This window comes from Geotrypetes seraphini, chromosome 16, assembly GCF_902459505.1.
Source record: "Geotrypetes seraphini chromosome 16, aGeoSer1.1, whole genome shotgun sequence".
NCBI lineage: Eukaryota > Metazoa > Chordata > Amphibia > Gymnophiona > Dermophiidae > Geotrypetes > Geotrypetes seraphini.
Genome location: NC_047099.1, coordinates 30,167,395 through 30,192,610, shown reverse-complemented (window position 1 = coordinate 30,192,610; position 25,216 = coordinate 30,167,395). Strand labels below are relative to the sequence as shown.

At 43.6% G+C, this 25,216-nt stretch overlaps 1 protein-coding gene across 1 annotated transcript in view; it reads right to left on the bottom strand.

Moving 5' to 3' along the window:
* Window positions 1-948: 948 nt before the first annotated feature.
* Window positions 949-25,216, bottom strand: part of FBXO24 (F-box protein 24) — a 47,942-nt gene continuing 23,674 nt past the window's right edge. Inside the window, exons 5-9 of the mRNA XM_033923387.1 lie at window positions 21,063-21,221; window positions 15,696-15,817; window positions 8,015-8,146; window positions 1,739-1,909; window positions 949-1,295 (exon numbers count right to left, since the gene is read on the bottom strand). Of these exons, the coding sequence (XP_033779278.1) occupies window positions 972-1,295; window positions 1,739-1,909; window positions 8,015-8,146; window positions 15,696-15,817; window positions 21,063-21,221 (908 nt within the window). The 3' untranslated portion in view covers window positions 949-971. The remainder of the gene's footprint in view (window positions 1,296-1,738; window positions 1,910-8,014; window positions 8,147-15,695; window positions 15,818-21,062; window positions 21,222-25,216) is intronic.

Sequence of the window (25,216 nt, the reverse complement as noted above, 5' to 3'; positions counted from 1 at the left end):
ATCATAAGCGCTTCGGTCACGTTCAATCATCTATCAGTTAAATCACAAATTTTGATCAGGAATTGATTGATGTATATAAGGCGTTAGTTACAGATTGATAGATCAAGAAACCGAGTACACAATCAGTCTTGATCAAAATCACTGAATAACTGATAGATGATTGAACGTGACCGAAGCGCTATATGAGTCGGAGGTGTGTTTTGACCTCCGCTGAACCCGCGAGACTGACTCACCGAATCCCTGGGGTTCGGTCGAACCCAGGTTAAGAACCACTGTTCTAAGGTCAACTGAAGTCTCTCTTACATGGTGTTACTGTAAAAAAGAGCTAGCTGGCCCTCCCACCATCCCCTATCCTTAGGGTTACCAGACACCCAGATTTATCCGGACATGTCTAGGCGTCCAGATGGCTTTTCAAAACCCGGCACTTTGGGTTTTGAAAAGCAGATTGCATTGGAAGGGGCATCCGCGCATGCCCTCCCGACTGAGATGAGCAGGCTTAGGGGGGTGGGGCAAGGGATGAGGCTGAGGCGTGGTGTGGGCTAATGGGGCTGGGCTTGGTGGAACAGAGCGGGCCTGGAGGCGGGCCTATGGGTCCAGATTATAGATATGTAAAACCTGGTAACCCTACCTATCCTTTACCAATGCCCCTTCATATGCTGCCTTGGTCCCTTCATAGATATGCACACCTGCCATAGCTCCCTTTCTCAGTGCCTTTATTATTCTCTCCGGTTATGTTGAAGATGGCCTGAAAATGAAAAAAAAATGTTCTTTCTTCCCTCAATTACGACATGCATGATAAGTTCTTCAAAATTAAAATCAAAACATTCTATAGCCAACAAATTCTTTGCCGCTGGAGAAGATTAATATAGTTTTCAGTGATGCTCCTTTGTTCCTTTTGTTTGTGATTTTTTTTCCTTCCCACCCCACCCCATCCACATCTACCCTCTTTCCTCTTCACTGTGGGAAGATTCCTAGTCTGGGGCTTCTTTTTGGGCCCCAGACCTCTGCATCATGCTCAGGGCCTCCCGGAAGAAGTCTCTCTGAAAGCTGAAGAGTGACATTTTCCCTACAATTTCTCTCATCTTGGAGATCTGCTCCTCGAAGCTGGTACATCTGTATAGCTGGATCAGGTACTCCCCACAGGCCTGGGCTTCCTCTGCCTCCCCATCTGTACTCTGTGGTTGTGTCTTGGCTGCAGGAAGGTCACGATAAGTTGGCGTTTCTTCAACGTCATAGCTGGCAAGAATGTATAGGCATTCCCGAGTGGAGCAGATGAACTTTGCACTTGGTGGGACCTAGAAAAACACAAACAAGATTCTGGGATACAAGGATACATGATAGAGAGAGGAAGGAAGGGGAAGGGGGACTGAGTCACTAAAATGCACAACTACAAAAATGGAGAGTGTGAAACCACTGTTTCCGTTATACTAATTCTTCCCGGTGATTTTCCTCTACATCAGGTGTATGCTTGTTTAAATTATGATTTGTATTGCTCATAAACGTTGTGTAAGAGCAGAGGTTTATTATTGAGGGAGACTGAGGTTTTAATAAACCTACTATTCGGCTCTCGACGCACCCTATGAGTCTCCAGCCTTCCGGATCAGAATTATTACCCCCCTTTCTTATTGAGAGTTGGAGCCTCCAAGTATCTACCCACCAACAGAAGAGTCCCTCTTATTATATTAATCAGCATGACATTAAGAGAGATTGTTATTAAGGCACGTTTCTCACCCCTCACCTTGATATCCAGCTTGACAAACGACGCACTACCGTTTGGCCAACCTGGAAGTCTGCCCCCAGCTCCGCAGCCACAGCCATGGATCTCTTTGCTGGAGTCAGTGCCATGGGTCAGAACCAAAGAGTGATTTAGACCACACCAAATATCCACAGGGCGCCTCAGACACTGCACCTGCCAGAGAGAATGACAAAGAGATAGAAAAGCTTGGAGCAGGCTATAGCCTAGTAACTGGTCAGTGATTATTTTGGAAGGAGCTCTGACACTGGTGCTTAAGGTCAATTAAAAAAAAAAAGAACAGTTACTAAATTAAGATTCTGAATTTTGGATTAATTTAGTTGAATTTAATCTACTAAAAGTCAGGGCCTTATATGTGACGCAACATTTTGCACAGGGGCTCTTTGTGGAAAATGGGACTACCAAAAGTCATATTTCCCCAGTATTTTACAAAAGGTTCTGCTGAATGCATAGCCTTTTATAAAACACCTAGAAACACAGATAAGGTCAGGAAACAGGGACAACATATGCTATCCCATAAATGTCAAACAAAAGGCCTGCGGGAGGGTTGGAAATGCAAGGAGGACAGATGCTGCATGGTCTGGGAGGGGGTTGGGAAGGACAGAGGCTGCATGAGCTGGGGGTTAGGAATGGAGGAAAAGAGATGCTGCCAATGGATGAGGGAAGAGAAAAAGAAAATTCTTGGGCATAGGTCTGTGGAGTGGAAGGAAAGAAAGATGGTATCCATGAGGAAGAGAGAGAATTATTAGACATGATAGTGGTGAAGAGGAGGGAGTGAGAAATGTTACACTGGGAAGGAGGAGAGATGACCCAAAGAAGGGAGAGATGTCAAATTCCGGAGAAGGGTGATGGAAGGAGGGAAGAGAGACCACTGGAATGAGAAGGAGAGAGAGAGAGATGCCAGATCATGGAATGGAAGGGAAGGAGGGGAGAGAGAGATGCCAGACCAAAGAAAGGAGAGGAGAGAGACCTCAGAAAGAGGGAGGGAAAGAGAGAGAGAGTTGCTAGACCTTAGGAAGGGAGAGAGATTCCAGGCTATGGGAAGGAGAGGAGAAAGATATGATTGGGGAAGGGGGAAGACAGAGTTGTCTGACCATGGGAGAGGAATGAGATGGTGCAGAGGGATGGAGGGGAAGGGTAGACAGAGGGAGAAGATGGTGCACAGCAATGGGTGCAGAAGGGAAGAGAGGAAAAAATGCTTCTTATGGAAAGATGGGAATAGGGGAGAAGAAAGAGGGTGGAGATGGTACACATGAATAGATGGGAAGGGAAGACTTCAAAAAGTAGATAGATTTTGAGAAGAAAGCAGAAAAATAGAAGAAAGTTGAATGTTAAAAGTTAATGCTAAAGATGGATGTGCAACACTGGATCAATGCAAGGCATCAAGTTATAGATTTAAAATTCTTTGTTCTGGATACTGTTGCTATGCCACGGGGTGACAATCTAGCTAGAGCTTTATGGAGAAATGAACAGCGCTGAATTTTCCACTTACAATCAATGCATCCTGAGGGGCTCAGTAGAGAAGTGGAATGGTGTGCTTGTTTTAATAACTAATCAACTTTGAATAGACTTTGGAGATATTCTGCTCCACGGGGAGGTCTTTTTGTATATATTAAAATAAGTCATCTTTGAGTTCTTCTTGGAGAATTGCTTGTCAGTGTTCTCACTAATGCCGGTATTTCTGGGGGCACCTTTTTGATCAGAGGAGTGTCGGAGTCAGAGGACTTATAGCTAGATTCACTAACCTGCCCGATTGTGTCCAATCCGTGTGTGATTTGTGGCAGGCCCACAAATTCTCAACGCGTCCTCACCGCTGCAGAGCGATCCTTGAGCATGTGCAGACCATCTTCTTTGCCTATAGATAGTCTGCGCATGCTCACCGCGAAGGAAGAGCTGGGAACTTTTTTTTTTTTTAAAGAGCTGGAAACTTTTGCAAGCCCGTGGTGTTAACCTGCGGGTTGAAAGCGGGGCTGCACTGCGGGTTAAAACCACGGAGTCGGGGCAGAGAGCAGGAGAAGCAGAATTGGGGCAGAGAGCTGGGCGGCAAGAACAGGAGAATCAGGGCAGAGAGCAGGGCAGCAAGAGCAGGAGAATCGGGGCAGAGAGCAGGGTGGCAAGAGCAGGAGAATCGTGGCAGGGAGCAGGGCGGCAAGAGCAGGAGAATCGGGGCAGAGAGCAGGGCGACAAGAGCAGGAGAATCGGGGCAGAGAGCAGGGTGGCAAGAGCAGGAGAATCGGGGCAGAGAGCAGGGCGGCAAGAGCAGGAGAATCGTGGCAGGGAGCAGGGCGGCAAGAGCAGGAGAATCGGGGCAGAGAGCAGGGCGGCAAGAGCAGGAGAATCGGGGCAGAGAGCAGGGCGGCAAGAGCAGGAGAATCGGGGCAGAGAGCAGAGGGGCAAGAGCAGGAGAATCAGGGCAGAGAGCAGAGCGGCAAGAGCAGGAGAATCGGGGCAGAGAGCAGGGTGGCAAGAGCAGGAGAATCGTGGCAGGGAGCAGGGCGGCAAGAGCAGGAAAATCGGGGCAGAGAGCAGGGCGGCAAGAGCAGGAGAATCGGGGCAGAGAGCAGGGTGGCAAGAGCAGGAGAATCGGGGCAGAGAGCAGGGCGGCAAGAGCAGGAGCATCGGGGCAGAGAGCAGGGCGGCAAGAGCAGGAGAATCGGGGTAGAGAGCAGGGTGGCAAGAGCAGGAGAATCGGGGCAGAGAGCAGGGCGGCAAGAACAGGAGCATCGGGGCAGAGAACAGGGTTTTTGCACAAGTGACTGGTCCTCAGCAGTCGCTTGGTTTTTGATCGGGCAGCCCAGTCAGTGTTCCTGAAATTGTTTTGTGAATTGCGCAGACCGGATCGGATTGGAGGAGATCGGCACAGAGGTTAGTGAATCGGGTCAGAGGAAAATCCGGTCGGTACACGATCGCAAACACGATCAGTGAGCTTAGTGAATCTAGCCCTTAGGTACCTGCTTGCTAGTCACGTTAATGCAAATAGTTTTTTAAGAAGTTATTTATAGTTTGATAAAGCACTGAAGTTAGCATTATATTTACTGCATGCTCGATTCTTCACAGGCATTGTACTAACAGCAAAAGGAAAAACACAAAGAAAAAAAAGTTTTCAACATTCAGCTTCCTGATGTAGCCTTTGCGAAACACAGATTGTGTTGGAGCCAAGACACATTTCCTCAGATAAGTGTTTCTTTCTTAAAACTTATGGAGCTTCATGGATAATGTAACACAATAGGAGCCATAGAGGGGCATAATCGAAAGGAACGTCTAAGTCCGTTTACGTCCCTAACCCACCCCCAAGATGACTTAAGCTGCCTCTGGGCTGGACGACTAGGCTTTCCTATGCCAGGCGGCCAGGTGATGATGGTCTGGAGGCTGAAATTTAAAGTTGTGAATAAAATTTTTATGGGGGTGGGGGTGGGGGTGGAGGGGTTGGTGATCACTGTGTAGTGTGGGGGGGTCTGTGTTATGTGTTTGAAGTGCTTATCTGGTGAGTTTAGATGGGTTTTTGTGACTTAGACCATGTTTTACATGGTCTAAGTCACAACGTCCAAGTTCCATCTAAGCTCTGTTGTAAAACTTTCAGTTTTACATGCTGTACAACTAAGTCTAAGCCGGCCTACGTCCCGCCCAACTCCCGCCTTCGACACGCCTCCTGAAACGCCCCATTTAGCTTTGGACATTGAGCAGCACTATGAAGGCCTAGGTCGTTTTAAAATACGTCCAAAACCTGGTTTTATTATCGGTGCTTGGGCGTTTTTAAGAAATGTTCGTCCAAGTGCCAACTTAGGCCGGTTTTTGGATGTTTTTCTCTTTCGATTATGAGCCCCTTAGCGTTTAACGTAATGTGCTGTGATTAAAGAACCAACGTAGAGTGTCAGCAACCTCGTATCGCTGTTAGACGCCCTGCTGAAGTACTTATGAGCACATTTAAATTTAAAAATTTTACTAGAAAAAGTTTGTTAGCAGTTTCAAGTACACGTTGATTCAACGAGTTTTGATGGGAATAGGGTCTTTTGCTTTGTTCTATATTGATTTTTTTTTCCCTACCCTAAGTAATTTGTTTTTGGACTTAAATGCCCTGTGATTTTGAATAAAGATGGATGTATGGCAGAAAGTGAAGGAGAGAAAAACAACAAATGGATAAGGTGGCCCTCGATACACAGTTAAGAGCACAGACAGAAGGAAGTGCAGTCTGACTGGGAAAAAGATGGTTTGAAAAACAAAATCACCAGACAACAAAGACAGGGGAAATTATTTTATTTTCAATTTAGTGATTGAATTGTGTCAGTTTTGAGAATTTAAATCTGCTGTCTATATTTTGCACTGTTCAGGAAGAAATTTGTTTCTCTTTCTCTGGGGTTGTACTGCATGCAGTCTTGCACCTTAGGGTTTCGTTTGTCTATATTAGTACTTTTATTTTGTGGTCCCGTATTTGCATAGGGTTTATCTGTGTTCTGGTAGGAATGAATGTTGAGAAGCATACAGCGTGCTTTGTGTAGTTTAATTTTGTGGTTAACTATTATGTGTTGTTAATAAGATTATATTGTGTGTATATATGAAAAAATGGTATTACAATGAGTACTATTATGAGGTGGGGTCTGGGGCAGAGCTTTCGACCCCCCCCCCAACAAAAAGGTGTTTCGCTGTCTATGTCTAGAATGACTATTTGAATAAAGTTGGGATTAAATATAGTAACATCTATGAGGTGAAAATAACCAGGAGAATCGCTGGAATGGTTTCTCTGGATGAAGAAGGATCTATACTTCTACTAAGACATAAGAGCCTGTTTTACAAAGCCACGCAGCAACAGCCCCGAAGCCCTTTAAATCTCTATGGGCTTCAGGGACGTTCCCGCGGCTTTGTAAAACAGGCCCATGGTATCTTAATAAAAATTTGGCCCGCAATTTAGCCTGTGTTTTAGATTTTGGCCCCTTATGTGATTGAGCTGTCCAGTACCAATTGCGATCCCTTCCTCTCCTTCAGAGATCTTTATGCTTGTCCCATGCTTTCTTGAATTCAGATATCATCCTCATTTCCACATGAAAACTATTCCATGCATCTACCTCCCTCTCCATAAAGAAATATTTCCTTTGATTACGTCTAAGTCCATCTCTTTTCACCTTCATCCTATGACCTTTTGTTCCAGAGTTTCCTTTCAATATGTATAAGACTACTGTACTTGCTTGCAAGTAGAACAAAGCAGCAATTTTATAAAATCAAATGGGATTAATAAGAGCAATATTCTTCCCCCTTTGATATGCCACAATTGGTGGTTCTGACAAGATTGGGTATAGTTGTAGAGCGTGCTCACTAAATAATCAGAAATGAATTTTTATCTTTTACTGTTGGGGGTCAACAGGAAGAAGTCACATCAGGTGGGGGAGAAGGGAGAGGGAAGAAGGGAGGTTGCTAAACTTGGGGCAGGGTGGTTGAATTGGAGTGAGAGATCACTTCCTCATACCTGGTGCAAAGTTTCCCACCTAGAACCTTTTTTTCCCTGCATTCCTGTGGAATAGCTAATGACCACATTAACATGCATTTTAATGTAGTCTGTGGTAACGGTTTCCACACAACACTCATTCTCAAGTTCTTTTTCACCCAGAGGGTGGTGGATACATGGAACGCGCTACCGGAGGATGTGATAAGCAGAAGCACGCTATAGGGCTTCAAAGAAGGTCTGGACAGGTACCTGGAGGACAAAGGGATTGAGGGGCACAGATAGGAGTAGAGGTAAGGTTATAGGGATAGGATTAGAGGTAATTTATAAAAGTAGTCAGAGACCACTGTTCAGGCAGTGGGCCTGATGGGCCGCCGCGGGAGCGGACCGCTGGGCGAGATGGACCTCTGGTCTGCCTCAGCGGAGGCAACTTCTTATGTTCTTATGTTCAAAGCCTTCCTGATTTGCTAGCTCGCACTAAAACTATATTATGCCTGTGTTAATAGGGAGTGGTAGCCCAGCATTCTTCAATAGCTTTAGAGTGGCAGGGATATATAGAAAAGATCACAGCCTGTTCAACCATGCTGAGAAACTGCATGAAGACAGAGAGCTCAGTGCTGCAAAATGCCACATAAGACCAGGACTCACTGGAAGACAGAGACTTTGAATGAAGCCGGTTCTGTTGCACAGCTTACGTGGACATAAGACAGGCTGGGGGACTTTTTACAGACACATTTACAGGAACACTGTTTGCCTTCTTTATGAACCCTCTCACCAATTCACAAGCATATGCGCTATAAGTGGGAGGAGAGAAGACTCTGGCTCACCTGGGTGGGCTCCCCACGGTCGATCTTATCTCCAGTTCCCAGCTGTCCATACCTGTTGTTTCCTTGCATGAAAATGCGCCCATACTCATCCACCAGACCCAGATGGTTGTATCCCAGGGAGCAGAACACAATCTGGAAGTGAGAATACAAAGGGTTAGATGTAATTATATCGAATAGGACGTGCTGATGTACAACATTGCCTTTCCTTGTTTTTTGTTTGTTTGGTAGAATGAAAGATGATGTCATTGGCACTTTGCAGATAAAGAGCAGGGGTGGGGGGCTACCAAAATAAGAATATAAGCCACAGGTCAAATATGAAAACTTTATTGGAGTTAACCCAGCACAGCTGTGTTTGGCACAGCATGGGAGATAAAGAGCTATAGATATGACATGGCATGCCACAGTAACAGAAATTCTTAAAGAGCAATATACAGAACCCCCAGCAAAGGACACTGAATCCCAATATTTGGGCAGTTCTAAATGCTCTATTAAGAGTTCTAGAACTAGGATAACCTCTAAATCACACAGGACAAGCCTTTGCAGCAGGTCATCTACTGCCTCCATGGCCATTAAATTGCAAATGGAGGCAGAATCTATGAAAGCAAAGGTTCTCTGTAGCCAACAAGAAGCGGCCATAGAAACACAGAAATTAAGCTCAGAAGAACAATAGAAAAAAGAAGAGGCAATCGCATAGTGCAAAAGGGCAGAGCTAGATATTGCCTTGAAGGTGCTCAGATTAAGGTGCTAGAGGAAGTCACAAGGGCTGAAGACGGGGAGAGTCAGCTTAACCATATCGTAGCAGTAGATTGGTACAGCACACTCCAGAATATGTAAAGCCCCAGGCCTCAATGCAAGAGAGCAAACAATCACAATCTCACTCAGAAGAGTCAGGGAAAGCATGTTCCTCTGCAGCAAGTCCAGCTTGCCTAAGAGAAATAAGTCTAAGGTGAAGCACCGTAGCTTCCTGGAGTGTGAACACTGGCCCTCCACCATCTTAGCGTCCTGGGCTTTTTGCTTCTCCTTAAGTCCTCCCTGAGGCTTAGCGGACATTGTGGATTAAATTGATGTAGGGAAGCCTCCATAGGCGGCCTGATCCAAATAGTTACAGTGCAGCTAGTTTTTAGTGGAAAAAATACGTAGTTTAAGGCCCCCAAAAAGTAATTTGAAAACGGCATGGCCCAGAGCTTCAGGGAGGCATGTCCAATTAGTTCCTCGGAATCACGTGACCCCCTATCTTTTGTTCTGAGTTGATCAGATATGGCAATCTCAATAGCCTCCTAAGATTCCAGTCAGGTCCTGATTTTTGTCTTTGCTTTCCTAGTACATTTTTGGATTTGTAGTCTATGCCTCTTTCCTATGTTCGAAATCAGCATAAATGAAGTAATTCTATAACCTAAGTTCTAACATTTATTTGCATGTTATGTACATAGCATTTATATGTGTATATGCGAACTTATGTGTGTAAATTCTAAGATGGCACCTAAGCACTATTCTGCACCAATGCAAGTAACTTGCATAGCATTTAAATGCAAGGGGATCATACATATGAGTGGAGTATGGGCAGGGCTCCCACCTATGCATATAACTTATAGAATACTGTGGTTAAATGCATTCCTTTGGCACTTAGAGCTGGTCTAAGTGAAACTACCTATGACTGATTAAGGTGATTTTGCTTAAATTTTAGGTGTGTAAATACCCTGTTATTCTAGTATACTATTAAAAAAACATAAGTGCATAAATAAAGAGATTAGGTTCTTACCTTCCTAATATCTTTTCTAGTAGATAGGTATGTCATTCTGGACTGATAGGTAATATCCCCATGCTTGCAAGCCATGCAGAGTAAATCCACTCCAGCTTCTAAATCCCTCCTCCTTCACTAGATTTATTTATTTCTTTAGTATTTATATACCACTTATATTCTAAGTGGTTTAAAATTTAGGTACTCAAGCAATTTTCTCTATCTGTCCTGGTGGGCTCACACTCCATCTAATGTACCTGGGGCACTGGGGATTAAGTGACTTTCCCAGGTTCACAAGGAGCAGCAGGGGATTTGAACCCACAACCTTGGGGTGCTGAGGCTGTAGCTGTAACCACTGTACTACACACTCCCCTTCAGTTTGTACCAAAGCAGGCAATAGCCCCATATAAAAACACATGTGAAGGAAGGGTACAGGGAAACTGCCTGAACTACAATTCTGTTCTGATCTGAAAATATAGCACATATGTTAAACATCACCATTGAACAATTGAAACGTTGAAGAAATCATATTAAACAGAAACATTTATGGAGCTCAAACAATACCCCAATGTGTTATAGCACTAGATTATGAATCGTACCTATAAGGACTGACTGGCATCCAAATTTCAGATTGGACTCAAACTTTCTGATTGAGACAGTAGGTAGGCGCAGGAGATAACTGATAGGGTGGGGCTCCAGAATGACACATCTATCTACTAGAAAAGATATTAGCAAAGTAAGAATCTAATCTCTTTTTCTAGTGCAATTGGTGTGTCATTCTGTATGGATGAGACATACAAAAGTAATCCCAGGGGGCTGACTTCCCTGGAAGGAGCAACAGCAGAGTCAGGCACCCTTGCAGACACCACCCGGCATTGCCGATCTCGGGAGGGGAGGTCCTCTCTCCCGACTGAATTAAAAGCTTGTGAGTGCTGCGGTACAAGGCCTGTGGTCGCGTGGCCAAAGGGGCGTGGCTTAAGGGGCAAATATCCTTGGGAGAGACTACTCAATTTTCCGTCCATGAAGAAGCCACACTTTATAGTCAATGCGCCTCAATGGAGAATGGTGACTGTTTTCCATGGGCAATGTATGCTGATGAAATGGTCCTATGGATCCATTTGGAACTTGTGGCCTAGGAAGCCAGTGCACCATGACTAGTGAGCACAAAAAAATGGTTATATACCCTGACCTCATTGGTGACTTCCAGATATCACAGAAGCACCCTTTACACATCCAACTTTTTCCGAATCTGGTCCTTCTTCCTTAAATCTATGGACTGGAACTCTGGCAATCTGACCTCCTGATTGACATGGAAAGCCAAAACATCATTTGGCAAAAAGGACGGAACTGTGTGCAAAGAAACTCTGCCCTCTGTGAACTTGAGGAAAGGCTTTCTGGAAGATTTCGGCTGACGATCTGTTTCACTGGTCTTGAGATTGTCCAGTGCCTTTCCAAACACCATTTGTCCATTGAAAAGAAGTCTGCCAAGGATAGCCTTGGAGGAATCTCTAGCCCATTGCCTGATCCAGAGCATTCTGCAGGCTGAGATTGAATAAGCCAAAACTTTGCTCATGATTCTGATGATGTAGTAGAGAGTTCCACTCCAGCCAATAGGAGCTAGAGTAAAGTCTTGCCCTCAGCCAGCTCCGGCCTCCGTAACCTGGTATGACAGGTGTGTGTGACAAAGGAAGCAGCTGCAGTTGCCTTGATTCCCAAGGCTAACACTTTGAATTGTCTTTTAAGAGCCACATCCACTCTGCGATCCTGCATCTTCTTTAATACCACACCTCCCTCACTTGGTAGGGATGTGTGTTTGGTTATCTGCACTACCAAGGAAACTATCATGGCCTGAGCATTCAGATGCAGCTAAGCCATTGTCTTGGCCACCTTAAGAGACCCTTCAGGAGCATGAATTGAGGGTAAAGGAGCCTGAGGATTCCATCCCAGCCAGTTTTGAGACAAAACAAGGATATATGAAGGTTCTGAAGAACTTTGAAAAAAAGTTGGGAAATCTAAGATGGCCACTGTGGCAGCATTTTGGCACCCAAAAAACAGCAACAAAATGCTTTGAAACAAAAATACAGTGATTTTGGAGGTGGGGAAGCCTAAGGGAAGGTGTAGAAGCCTGAAATACCCCCCACCCCCCAAATTTTCCTCATAGGCTGTAACAGCCTTACTTACTTACAGTGCTGGAAATGTGCTGCAGCCTGCCTCAGCTCCAAAAGTAGCTGGATTTGGAAGAAGAAATAATTGCCTCAAATGGACCACTCTTCCAGTGCAGAATCTTCAGAAGCCTGCTAAGGATATCTGACAGCCTGCGTTCAAGCCCCTGTGACACAGTAGGTAAGCAATGCTACAAGGGGAACGGACCTGGAGCGCCAGAAAAGTTTCAACAGGCTGGCCAATAGGTACCATAGAGGAATTGGTCTGTCTGCTGCAGACCTCCTCACAGACAGAGTTGAACCCTCGACGAGTGGATCTCAGAGCACTGAAAGCCATCAAAAATTCACAAAAAAGACAGAAAAAAATTAAGATATACATAGCAGATCAGAAACACTCCTGACTCATGTGCAGAAGGAAAAACTGAAGGGGGCAGTCGAGTCTTCTAGTGGAGGAGGAGGGATTCAAAAGCTGGAGTGGATTCCTTCTGCATGGCACACGAGCATGGGGATATTACCCGTCAATCCAGAGCGACACACCTATTGCACTAGAAACCCTATTATACCCTGTTATGTTAGTACAGTATTTTATAAAGAAACATACAATTGGCTTCTAATGTGTACACCCCAGGGGACCTGTAGGCACCCCTGTAACAGAATTGCCCTGTCTCTATAATATACTGTACTAACTAAAGCAGGAGAAATCATGCTGACGATGCAGGCATGGACATTTATACCTGCTCAAGAATAGGTGTAAAAATCCGCATCTTGATTACTTATATATGCATGCAGATTAGTATATTTTGTAATCTATAAGCATGCATGTGAACTCCACCCTGCTTTGCCCAAACTCCACCTAACCACATCCTCCCCCCAACAAAGTCCACACCAATCAGAATTTTATAGTAGGCCAAAAAATGTATCAGGAAGGGAAAGAGACACAAAACCACTAATCTTTCCCCTGCCAGCCATGGACAGGATGGTCTAGCATGTCTGAGACAGAGTCCTGGCTTTGCCCCATTGCAAGTTGGGAACTATAATTTAATGCAGAGTTAATATACCATTAAATCATTGCACTGGCTTCAAAGCAGTTTACAAGAAAACAAACAAAAACCAGACTTATACAATAGCTTAAAAATCTAATCAGGTACTTTAAGTAATTTCCCTCTGTCCCAGTGGGCTCACAATCTAACTTATGAAAAGGAATGAACATACAATTGTCATCAAACATAAGAGACATAGATGAAGGAAGGAAAAGGGAATAATACACAACATAACAGGAGAGAAAAACACCATGAAGCAAAGTTACTGAACAGATATGAATTTAACAAATAGGTAAGTTTTACGTCGCTTTCTAATGAAGTTTTGTTCTTAAGGGAGCTGCAAACGTGAAGAGGGTGTTGGAAAAATCTGGATTCTACTGCGAAAACAGTCCCAGAATGCTCCAGGATATAAGGTATGTTACGTAAGCATAATCAATTCTAGTTGCCTACTAATTCATGCACATACCCTGTACAAAGTGAGAGATGTACAGTATGTATGGTTGCCCATTGCTTATTTTTAGTACACTAAGCCGTCTAACACACTTTGGTGCAGGTTGTTGCTTTTTATTATCCTTATTATTATTTTTTTTTTTTTTTAATTATTTATTTATTCAATTTAATTAATACAAACAAGCAATAAACATACTTGTACACAGATTACACAAAATATTATAAGAAAAAACAAAAAACTATAACCCCAATTCCACTTAACACAGTGTTTTTGGTTACTCAATAATAATTCAAATTATTTAGTCCACAACTTTTGGAGAGAGACTTAAGAAAAAATAAGAAATAAGACAAATTTTATCCAACTTAGAAAGCGGCATTTTTCTGCGGTGCTACAGCCATTCATAGCAGGTTACTCATTTTCAGCTACAGGCCCTACATGCTCTTTAGATTCTATAAATCCTATCAATTGTTTAGGCTCAAAAAATAAGTAATTCTTATTCTGATATGAAACAAAACATTTTACGGGAAATTTCAACATAAAATTTGCTCCCAAGGCTAGGACTCTTGGCCGTAATGCCAAGAATTCCTTCCTACGCCTCTGAGATCTCAACGACATATCAGGAAATATTCGAACTTTAGAGCCTAAAAATTGATCATTAATATGACGAAAAAACAAGCGTAGTATATATTCTCTATCACTTTCTAAAGCAAGAGTTATTAACAGGGTTTTAGAAAGTTATTATCCTTATTATTAAAACCACATTCAATAAAAAGAACAACATAGAAGCCAAAATCTGTTCTTTACCTACTTTTTAAAAACGGGCTGAACCATGCAGTCAGATTTTTCCTTCACTAAAAGGACATCTAGCATCCCCTCTCTCATGGTTCTGGAGAGGAACTACGTCATCAAATTTCTAGCACCTCCATTGACTAATATAATTATCTGCTTTTTGATGCAAAGCCATTACCTCTTGCTTCCAGAGAGGGAATTTCCCTTCTTTAGTACCCGCCTGCCGTGCCTGATTCTCTCCTTCGGTCTTACAGGTAACATCTGAATGAGGTGTCTACGGGGAAGATTCTCAAAACATAACGTTGCCTTTAACGCGGTCGCTAAGCCTGCTCCAGCCGGTTTAGCGTGCATGTATTTTAGTGGCGGATTCTCAAAATGGCTTACCGTGGTCTCTTCCGAGCGATTCTCCAAGCGCGGCGTTGGCTTTTGGTGACCAAAAATCAGCGACTGGTCCGGGGACGCCGGTACTGTGAAAAGCGCATCTCTGGCGTGTGTTTTGACTGTGGCTCATGAAAAAAAAAAAAAAATCACAAGATTCACATAAATGAGAGTCTTTTTGGGGGGAGGGAGGAACAAAAGCACATTTCTTGAGCGCGTGCATTATAGGCGTATCTTATGTCTTGTGTTTTTGGTTGTAGCTCATGATAAAATTTGACATTAAACACAAATTACAAGATTTATATGAATTATAGTAATGTTTGCTCCAATAAGACATGCACATGATATGTGTGGTTATGGTGTTGCTTTTCCCAGCACATGCACGGTGTCAGGTCAAAAGCGCGCCGGGACAAAGGCGCGCCCAGACAATTGAGCGCAGCGAGCACCGCTGCGCCGCTCTAAATTACTGTTTTTAGCGCTCCGATGGGGGTGTGTGGGGGGGGGGAACCCCCCCACTTTACTTAATAGACATCGTGCCGCGTTGTGGGGGGCGTGGGGGGTTGTAACCCCCCCACATTTTACTGAAAACTTCACTTTTTCCCTGTTTTTAGGGAAAAAGTTCAGTTTACAGTAAAATGTGGAGGGTTACAACCCCCCAAACCCCCCATAACGCCGGCGCGATGTCTATTAAGTAAACTGGGGGGGTTCCCCAACAAAAACCCCCGTCGGAGCCCCTAAAAACTGTAATTTAGAGCGGCGTGGCAGCGCACGCTGCGCTCAATTGTCAGCACGCGCTTTTGTCTTTCGCGCCGTTGTCTATGAACCCACATGCACACATTTACGCCTCCTTCGTGGTGTATTCTGCGCATGTGCCGATTGCTATCACCAGCGACTCATCTCATGTCAATTTAACGAGCCTCCACTACTCTCTGCTAACCTCAATTGCATACATGTTTTTTTGGGGGGAATGACTTGCCTTTTTGAAATTGTTACAATAACGGCTGTGACAGCGGTCCGTCGGTTTTTACTGCGAAGTTTTGAGAATCTTCCCCTCTACGATCTCCAAAAGTCACATACAATCTTCAAAACATTCTGTTTTCTCCAGAACCCATGTGACTCCTACCTTTGATGATAGGGAGAGTGTCAGCGGCATCTGTAGGTCCCATGGGTCAAAGGCGTGAAGGGTGCCAAAGAGATTCCGATACACACCAGCAGTGTGCACCTCAAAGTACACAGCCCCCTGGTCTGCAAAAGGGGAGGCATATGTAATTCACAGAAGCGTCAAAGAAAAAAACCACTCAGGAGCTCTCTTAATTCAATACTGAATTCCCTAAATTTAACCAGAATCAAATACAGCAGGAATTCTCAAACCAAATAGTACTTGCAAAACCCAAAATAAGACCAAAAAATTAATAAATATGAATGTGCTCAGTCAGAAACACCCATCCTGCACCGGCAACAGCGCATCATAAAGACGTTAGTTTGAACATCATAGCACCCCCTTGCCTACCAATCATCAATAAATGACGTATTTTACTTTAAAGATAAGCTCAAAAAATTATAAGATATTCCCACTTATCTCAGCGCTCATATGAACAACGGGCAATCAGACACCCAACAGCCTGGATGAACATCAGCTGAATATCACAGTGATAAGTGGGAATATCTTATATTTTTGTTTAAGCTTATCTTTAAATAATAATAATAATTTTATTTTTGTATATCGCAATACCATAAGCAGTTCAGAGCGGTTTACAGAGGAAGAGACTTTATACAGACAGCGATGTTACAGAAAAGGACTTTCAAATTACATTAGCATGCCAAGAATAGTCAAGATTTATCCGGAAGCATGTCAAAGATACAGCAACGCAGGAAAGGAGTCAGAGAAATTTATCAAAGAGAAAGGTTTTTATTGATTTCCTGAAGGTTTGGTAGGAGGGTGCATTTGAAATGAAGGTGGTTAGACATTTATTCCATTTGCCTGCTTGGAATGATAATGATCTATCAAGGAATCTCTTGTACATACAGCCCTTTGAGGATGGAAAAGCAAACAGATAGGCACTACGTGTGCAAGTGGTGCCTGGAAATTCAAAATGGTGCGACAGGTAGATTGGGGATGAACCAGTTATGGTTTTGAAGCAGAGGCTGGCAAACTTGAAGATGACCCTTGCTTCCATCGGCTTCCAGTGTAGTTTTTTGTAATACGGGCTTACATGATCCGATTTTTTTTGAGACCATAAATGTAAAATACATCATTTATTGATGATTGGTAGGCAGGAGGGTGCTATGATGTTCAAATTAACGCCTTTATGATGCGCTGTTGCCGGTGCAGGATGGGTGTTTCTGACTAAGCACATTCATATTTAACAAGATTTTTTGGTTTTCAATTTATTTATTAATTTTTTGGTCTTATTTTGTTTTTTTTTTACAAGTACTATGGTTTGAGAATTCCTGTTGTATTTGATTCACAGAAGAGTGCCTATGACATTCATAACATTACACAGATGTAATATACAAGTAGGGGGCAATTTTATAACAGGGTGCCTTTGTGAAAAGTTCAAAAAGACGCCTAATTATAAAAGCAACATAGGTGCTGATGTAACTTTATAAAACAGGATTGTGGACTGAGCCCCAATAACACACAAAGGCCAGGATTCACTAAATCGGGCCCGATCCGGGCGATTGGAGGAACGCCCCCATCTGCAGGCACGGATCGCTCTATAGTGATCCCCGTGCATGCGCAGACCATCTGTAGATGGTCTGAGCATGCTCTGGACCTCCGGCCCGTTGCAGTTGTTGGGGGGTTTTTTCTTCTATTTTTTTAATGAAGGTGGATCTGCTTTTTTAAACCACTGAGCACAGCAAGGGAACCTGAAAGTGCTGGACCAGTCGCTGAAGCCCTTTGTGACTGCCCTGCATTCTGCAGCCCTGCTCTCTGCCCTGGCACCCCTGATCTCCTGCTGCCCCGAACGTGCCTGCCTTCCAGCCCCGAACCCAAACACCCTGCCTGCCTGCCCCGACTCTCCCACCCTTCCCGGCACTGCAAGCCCGTGGTTTTAACCCGCGGGCTTAAGCGGGTTAAAACCACAAGCTCTAAAAAGTTCCTCGATCGCCTATTTTTAAAAAAACCTATGCCGGCTCTGAGGTCCAGCACTTTCAGGTTCCCTTGCTGTGCTCAGTGGTTTAAAAAAGCAGATCCACCTTCATTAAAAAAATAGAAGAAAAAACCCCCCAACAATTGCGACAGCCCGGAGGTCCAGCGCATGCTCAGACCATCTACAGATGGTCTGCGCATGCACGGGGATCGCTATAGAGCGATCTGAGGATGGTCGGAAGACAGGTAAGTGATTCGGGCCGGGGTCACTAAGGGGTCGCAAACCGATCGGTACACGATCGGTTTGCTTAGTGAATTTGAGCCAAACTCTCTTGCACAAATATTAACCTGCCCCAAAGGTATAAATATGCGCATGTATTCTATGTGTGTCCTTGTGGGTTTTTAAAAATAATATACACATATGCATTTCAATTCTATCCCTGCTCTGTCCAAACTGTGCCCCCAGGATCGTCTATATGCAGTGTGCTTATAAGTACAGTGGTGCCTCGCATAACGGACGCCTCGCACAGCGAACGCTGCGCACAACGAACTTCAGGTCTTGCTTCCCACAACGAACTTCGTTTCACACAACGAAGTCGCCCGAGCTGCATCGCTTAACTGCCCTCTCTCAGCCTGGCTCCCTGTGCAGTGGCGCTACATATTTTAAACCCCCCTGCCGCCGCTGCTGCATATTTTTAAGCCTCTGCCGCCACCGCATATTTTTAAACCTCCCCCCGCCGCCACATATTTTTTTAAAAAAGCCACCACTGCTGCAACTTTAATCTCACCCGCTCACTCGAACTGGTGGTCTAGCAAATTTCCCAGCCAGAAGCGCAGACAGAGATCAAGAGCAAGCCTTCTGTGCTACTGCCTGGGCCTGCGCTGATCTCTGAATGGCTGCAGTCAGCTCTCGCGGGACTCACAAGAACTAACTGCAGCCAGCTCTCGCGGGACTCACAAGAACTAACAGCAGCCATTCGGAGATCGGCATGGGCCCACACAGGCGTGCAGAGGAATTGCTCCTGATCTCTGCGCTTCTGGCCTGTACGCCACTGGCTGGGAAAGATGGGAGGAATTAAAAAAGGTACTGGGGAGTATGTGGGGGGTGATTATAATACACAGCAAGGATCAACAAAACCCCTGTCTCCCCTCCCCTTCACATATATCCCCTCTATATCATGCTAACAGCTCTAACAAGATAAATTTATCTTTTTTATGTCATCTTAGCATATTTTATGCTACAGAACGAATTATTTTTTTTAACATGTATTGTTATGGGAAAACGCGTTTCACATAACGAACTTTTCGCATAACAAACTTGCTCCTGGAACCAATTAAGTTCGTTGTGTGAGGCACCACTGTACATGTTATCTTGTTGGCATATGTGCTTATGCACGTGTATTTCGATCATACAATTTTCGTCATTTTCCACATTTCAAGGGACCATATTGTCACAAAGCCGGTGGATGCTCTTCTGTGTGGACTTTACCTCAGTTCTCAAAGGGGAAACAGTACCTACAGAGATTTGCACCAGATTTTTTTTTTTTTTTTTTTTATTCAGATGTTTTTCCATCTGCTTTGCTTTGTCCCTTGATCTAATCCTGCCTACTTTCCCCACAATTTTTTTTTGTTCAACTTTAAAAGTTCTTCCAAATATGTATAGAGTGGACAATTTTCTGAGAGCCACCGGGAAATGGCTTTTGAAAACTGCCCTCAACATTTCTATCAGTCATTTCTTTATCTGTAGGAAGCAAAATAAAAGCCATTAACCCTTTCAGGACCATAAGGATCGTAGGCCAATTTTTGTGGTTTTGACGACATTTTTATGGTAAAAAGGGCTTGCAGATGCCAAAAAATTGATTTTTTTTGTGAAATATCATTATTTTTTTTTTAAAAACTCACACTTCTGGCTTATGGACAGTGTGGCAAGTGAATCTTCTCGTCAATCTGGCAACGACGCTAATGAATGAATGTCGGAACCAGTTTGTTTACATAAAGGCAGTATCATATGGAATCCGTACATATCAAATTTAGAACTGTAGACTATCCCAATCAAAATTTATAGGATTTTAAAGTTATGGGACAAATATGTCCCTTGGTCCTGAAAGGGTTAAGATAAAGAGGTCCAGTTGTTTTAAATCTACTACTTAGTAGCTTCATCGCATGCCCCCTAGTCCTAGTATTTTTGGAAAGAGTGAACAAGCGATTCACATCTACATCTTCTGTTCCCCTTAATTGTATCTATGACATCCTGTTTGTCTGTCTTGTCTATTTACATTGTAAGCACTTTAGAGCAGGGACTGTTTTCTTATACTTCATGTCTCTGTCCAGCGCTGTGTGCAGCTGGTAGCGCTATAGAAATAATTCCTAGTAGTAGTAGTGTGAAAAGTTTCAGTCTTTGGGAAGCAGAGCTGAGATTGTGATGTCATAATGCCTCGTCCCACCAATAAGAGCCAACCTCATCATTGATGTCACAATGGCATGATTGTCCTGTACTTCTCTCTGCCCTCCAACCCAGCCAGCTGATTAACCCTTCCCCTTAACTGTATCCATGACATCCCATTTGTCTTGTCTGTTTAGATCAGGGATCTCAAAGTCTCTCCTTGAGGGCTGCAATCCAGTCGGGTTTTCAGGATTTCCCCAATGAATATGCATTGAAAACAGTGCATACACATAGATCTCATGCATATTCATTGGGGAAATACTGAAAACCCGACTGGATTGCAGCACTCAAGGAGGGACTTTGAGACCCCTGGTTTAGATTGTAAGCTCTTTGGAGCAGGGACTGTCTTTTTTGTGACTCTGCACAGTGCTACGTACGTCTGGTAGCGATATAGAAATAATTCATAGTAGTAGTGTGAAGAGTTTCAGTCTTTGGGAAGCAGAGCTGAGATTGTGATGTCATAATGCCTCATTCCACCAATAAAAGCCAACCTCATCAGTGATGTCACAATGGCTTCATTGTCCTGTACTCCCCTCTGATCTCCAACCCAGCCAGCTGATTAACCCTTCCCCTTAACTGTATCCATGACATCCTGTTTATCTGTTTAGATTGTAAGCTCTTTGGAGCAGGGACTGTTTTCTTATTCTTTGTGACTCTGTGCAGCGCTGCGTGCGTCTGACTATAGAAATAATTAATAGTAGTAGAACCCTTTCCATTCCACTCAGTATTTTATAGACTTCTATCATATCACCCCTGAGCCGTCTCTTCTCCAAGCTTAAGTGCCCTAGCCACTTTAGTCTTTCCTGATAGGGAAGTCGGCCTGTCCCTTTTATCATTTTTGTCGCCCTTCTCTACCTTTTTTTAATTCTGCTTTATCGTTTTTGAGATATAGCGATATATATACAAAAGAAAATATTGCCTATCCATGAGATACGCAGGACAGCTGTTCTCACCTGTGATGTAGATGACACTGCTTTGATTTGAGTACATGCGTTTCACCACCAAATGGGACCAGCACTTGGAAATTTTCCTTTGGGAGAGCTGAACAGTATAGGAACGGGGCTGATCTAGTTGAGACTCATTTACCAGCAGGCTGTAAACCTTACCTTCCTCTGCAGAACAGAAAGAAAGGTCAAGCTCAGACTCATGAACCTTGCCCAAATTCACACCCAGATATATGTCAGGAAACTCACACAGAAAAGCTATCAAAGAGATGAGCCCAGTCCAATTATGGATAGATGGTAATAGGGGGAGAAGAAAGAGGGAGGAGATGGTACACATGGATAGAAGCAAAGGGAAGGCATGGAAAAGTAGATGGATATTGAGAAGAAAGCAGAAAAAGGGAAGAAAGTTGAATGTTAAAAGTTAATGCTAAAGATGGATATATCCAATTATACAGCGTTTCTCCTACTACTCCAGGGCCGCCATCAGGGCAGTACTACCAGTCCTGCATTCAGGGGCCCGGAGGTGACAGGGGGCCAGGGCTCCCCCAAGGTCCTAGGCAGTGTTCCCTCTAAGGCAGCGGTCTCAAACACGCAGCCCACGTGTGGCTCTCCAGGTTTTATTTGTGGCCCGTGGTCTGGAGGCCATCATTCTCTTCCTTTTGGAGCAGCAGCCAGCTCGTTCGTTCAAAGCCGCGGGTTGGCGGGTCCTTGCGCTATCCACTCCTGCATCGGAAGCCTCTCTGATGTCACACCATCAGCGAGGCTTCAGACGCAGGCGCGGATCTAGCAAGGAGCCGCCACCCACGGCTTTGAACGAATGAGCCGGCCAGACACGCTGCTGCTCCAGTGGCGTACCAAGGGGGGGGCGGTCAACTGTTCTCCTTAGAGCGCGGCTCGCGGCTCGTCTAGAGCAGTGGTGCCCAACCTGCTTCCCTTCCCTTCTCACTGCTGCCATCGGGATCAGGCCGGCACCGTGTCTTTGATCTCCCTGCTTCTCTTCCCTGCGGGGCTGCTGACCAACTCTCGCGGTGGCCCGACGTCAATTCTGACGTCGAGAGGACGTTCTGGCTAGCCAATCGCTGCCTGGCTGTCCTTTCCGACGTTAGAATTGACATCGGGCGGCGATAGTTGATCGGCCCCGTGCAAAAGATTGCGGCAGCGGCCTATTCCGCGGCGGTGGTGGCATGGGGGAGGCAGGAAGGAAGAAAGAAAGAAGGGGGGGGGGACAGGGAACCAGAAACAAAGCAAAAAAATGGGGCACAGAATCAGAGAAAGACAGACATAGAGAAAGAAAGAAAAAGTTGAGGGAAGGAATGAGGTCTGGAGGAGAGGAAGCATACAGGAGGCTGAAAGAAGGGAAGAAATATTGGATGCACAGTCAAAAGAATAAAGTGCAACCAGATGAAATTACCAAACAAAGGTAGGAAAATGATTTTATTTTCAATTTAGTGATCAAAATGTGTCTGAATTTATATATGCTGTCTATATTTTGCACTATGGCCCCCTTTTACTAAATCGCAATAGTGTTTTTTAGTGCAGGGAGCCTATGAGCGTCGAGAGTAGCGCTGGGCATTTAGCGCAGTTCCCTGCGCTATAAACTGCTATTGTGGTTTAATAAAAAGGATGGGGAGTATATTTGTCTATTTTTGTATGGTTGTTACTGAGGTGACAATGCATAGAGTCATCTGCCTTGACCTCTTTGAAAAAACCCCAGAATAGGAATGATAATTAACATTTTCTCAGCGTATAGTGTGCTTTGTGTTTTTTAATTTTATTTTTGGTAGATCATTTTGACTTGGTCATTTTAAAGTAGCTCGCAAGCCCAAAATGTTTGGGCACCCCTGAGCTAGAGCGTTGAAGCTGTGTATTTCTATTTTATCCCCCCTTTTACAAAACTGTGGAGCGTTTTTTAGCGCCAGCCGTGGTGGTAGCAGCTCTGATGCTCAGAATTCTATGAGCGTCAGAGCTGCTACCACCGTGGCTAAAATCCACACTACAGTTTTGTAAAAGGGGGAGGGGTTAGTTTGTGATGACATATTCCATACTAGGCGAAGGTGTTTTCTGTGTTCTGTGTGTTCGAAAGACATGGTTTTCTGTTAGGATTGACTGTGTAGGATTGATCTGTGCTGGTCTGACTTGTTTAGTTTTACAATGGGTGTATTGATGTACTGCTCACTGCAATATGTAAGATGCTGCCTTTTCCTAGGTACTCATGTGTGACGTGTGGTTTGTTACTAAAAATCATGATTTTCTTACAGATGGGGAGGGGGGGTGCCAAAAAATTATGGGTCCCGGGTGTTACATATGCTAGGTACGCCACTGTATGTAAAGATATCAGAAAGCTGGCGAAGCAAAAACTTTAAGTAAATTGTTATTCTTCTAAGTTTTGAGTATTTAACCCTCCCACAATCTCACGGGCACTCGTTTCAAGTTTATTGAGATTTTGATTTAAACGCAATATCAAATATTTTCAATGCGTATAACAAAAATAAATTTGGGGAAATAAATAAAACCATTTGAACAATAAACATACAAACATATCCATAGATGATTAAAATTACATAAGGAGTACAAGGATAAACTACATTTGTTTAAAAATGCGTCCTCCGCGCCTGCTCATAAATTTGTGGAATATGTAACGTGTTGCTCGTGCATATTTTTTTTTTTGCACACACCTCATCAATCCTTAGAGGGAACATTGGTCCTAGGCCACCATAGCACAAATTCCTGTATTATTCTTCTGCTGTGCACAACAATAAACAATAAACACTGCTGTCATACTTTTTTTTGTCCCCTGCCGATTTCCTGATAGCACCCCCCCCCGGACAAAAGTGGGGGGGAAGGGGTGCGTGGGGGGGGCCCAATAGGATTGCTCAGTAAGGGGCCCAGAAATTTCTGATGGCGGCCCTGTACTACTCAAAACATACTGTAGAAAATAACGACAATGCTTCGATATGCTCAGAGGTGTGAAAACTCTATCAGGGGTTTGCTTGCCCCCTTTTTGAGCTTATTGTCCAATCATTCCGTAGATTTTGCTTTGTCAATAAATAGTTGTCCAGAAAATAATATACTTCATATTGTGTAAACACTTCAAAAATTTGTTTATGTGGTTCAAGGTTTATTAATATTTTATGTATCGCTGAATCTATTTACAAAGCGATGTACACAAGTAATAAAAGACATAAAATTATAGAGATACAAATTAAAATTCATTAACATCCAATTTAAGACAAGACAGACTTAAAATGGGGAGGAAAGAAGGGCAAAGATTACATCTGTTATATCTAGAAAAACCAATACGGGAAAAAACAAGGAAACGGGGGTAGGTAAAAAATTAAAAATTAAAAATTTTTTTAATATTGAGTATTAAAAGCATCTTTAAAAAGGTGAGTTTTTAAAGATTTTTTAAAAGAAAGAAGATCTTTTCCATTTGTAATATGTTGTGGTAAAGAGTTCCACCGTTGTGGGCCCATAACAGAAAATGTTCAAATGTTGTTCAATTTCTCATAGCTGTTTTAAACTGACCACTAAAAAATGATGTCACTTATCTTAGATGGTAGGGGGTTGAAACATGTCCCTGTTTCGTTATCTGCTTCAGGAGACCCGATTCAAGAGATTTTAAAAGCTCTTCACTGGTGAAACAAATCACCTTATTGTGGTCAGGGTTTCGAATTGTCAGCACTTCAAGCAAAAAGACTTCGTTGCTCTCACTGTGGGGTCGGTTAGAAATCCCGCAGTGAGAGCATTGAAGTCTTTTTGCTTGAAGTGCTGACAATTCGAAACCCTGACCATAGTGAGGTTTTCCGCTGGTGATTTGTTTCACCAGTGAAGAGCTTTTAAAATCTCTCGAATCGGGTCTCCTGAAGCAGATAACGAAACAGGGCCGTGTTTCAACCCCCTACCATCTAAGATAAGTGACATCATTTTTTAGTGGTCAGTTTAAAACAGCTATGAGAAATTGAACATTTGAACCACATAACAACAAGTTTTTGAAGTGTTTTATTTTCTATACAGCTATTTATTGACAAAGCAAAATCTATGCAAATGATTGGACAATAAGCTCAAAAAGGGGGCAAGAAAACCCCTGATAGAGTTTTCACACCTCTGAGCATATCGAAGCATTGTCGTTATTATCTACAGTATGTTTTGAGTAGTAGGAGAAA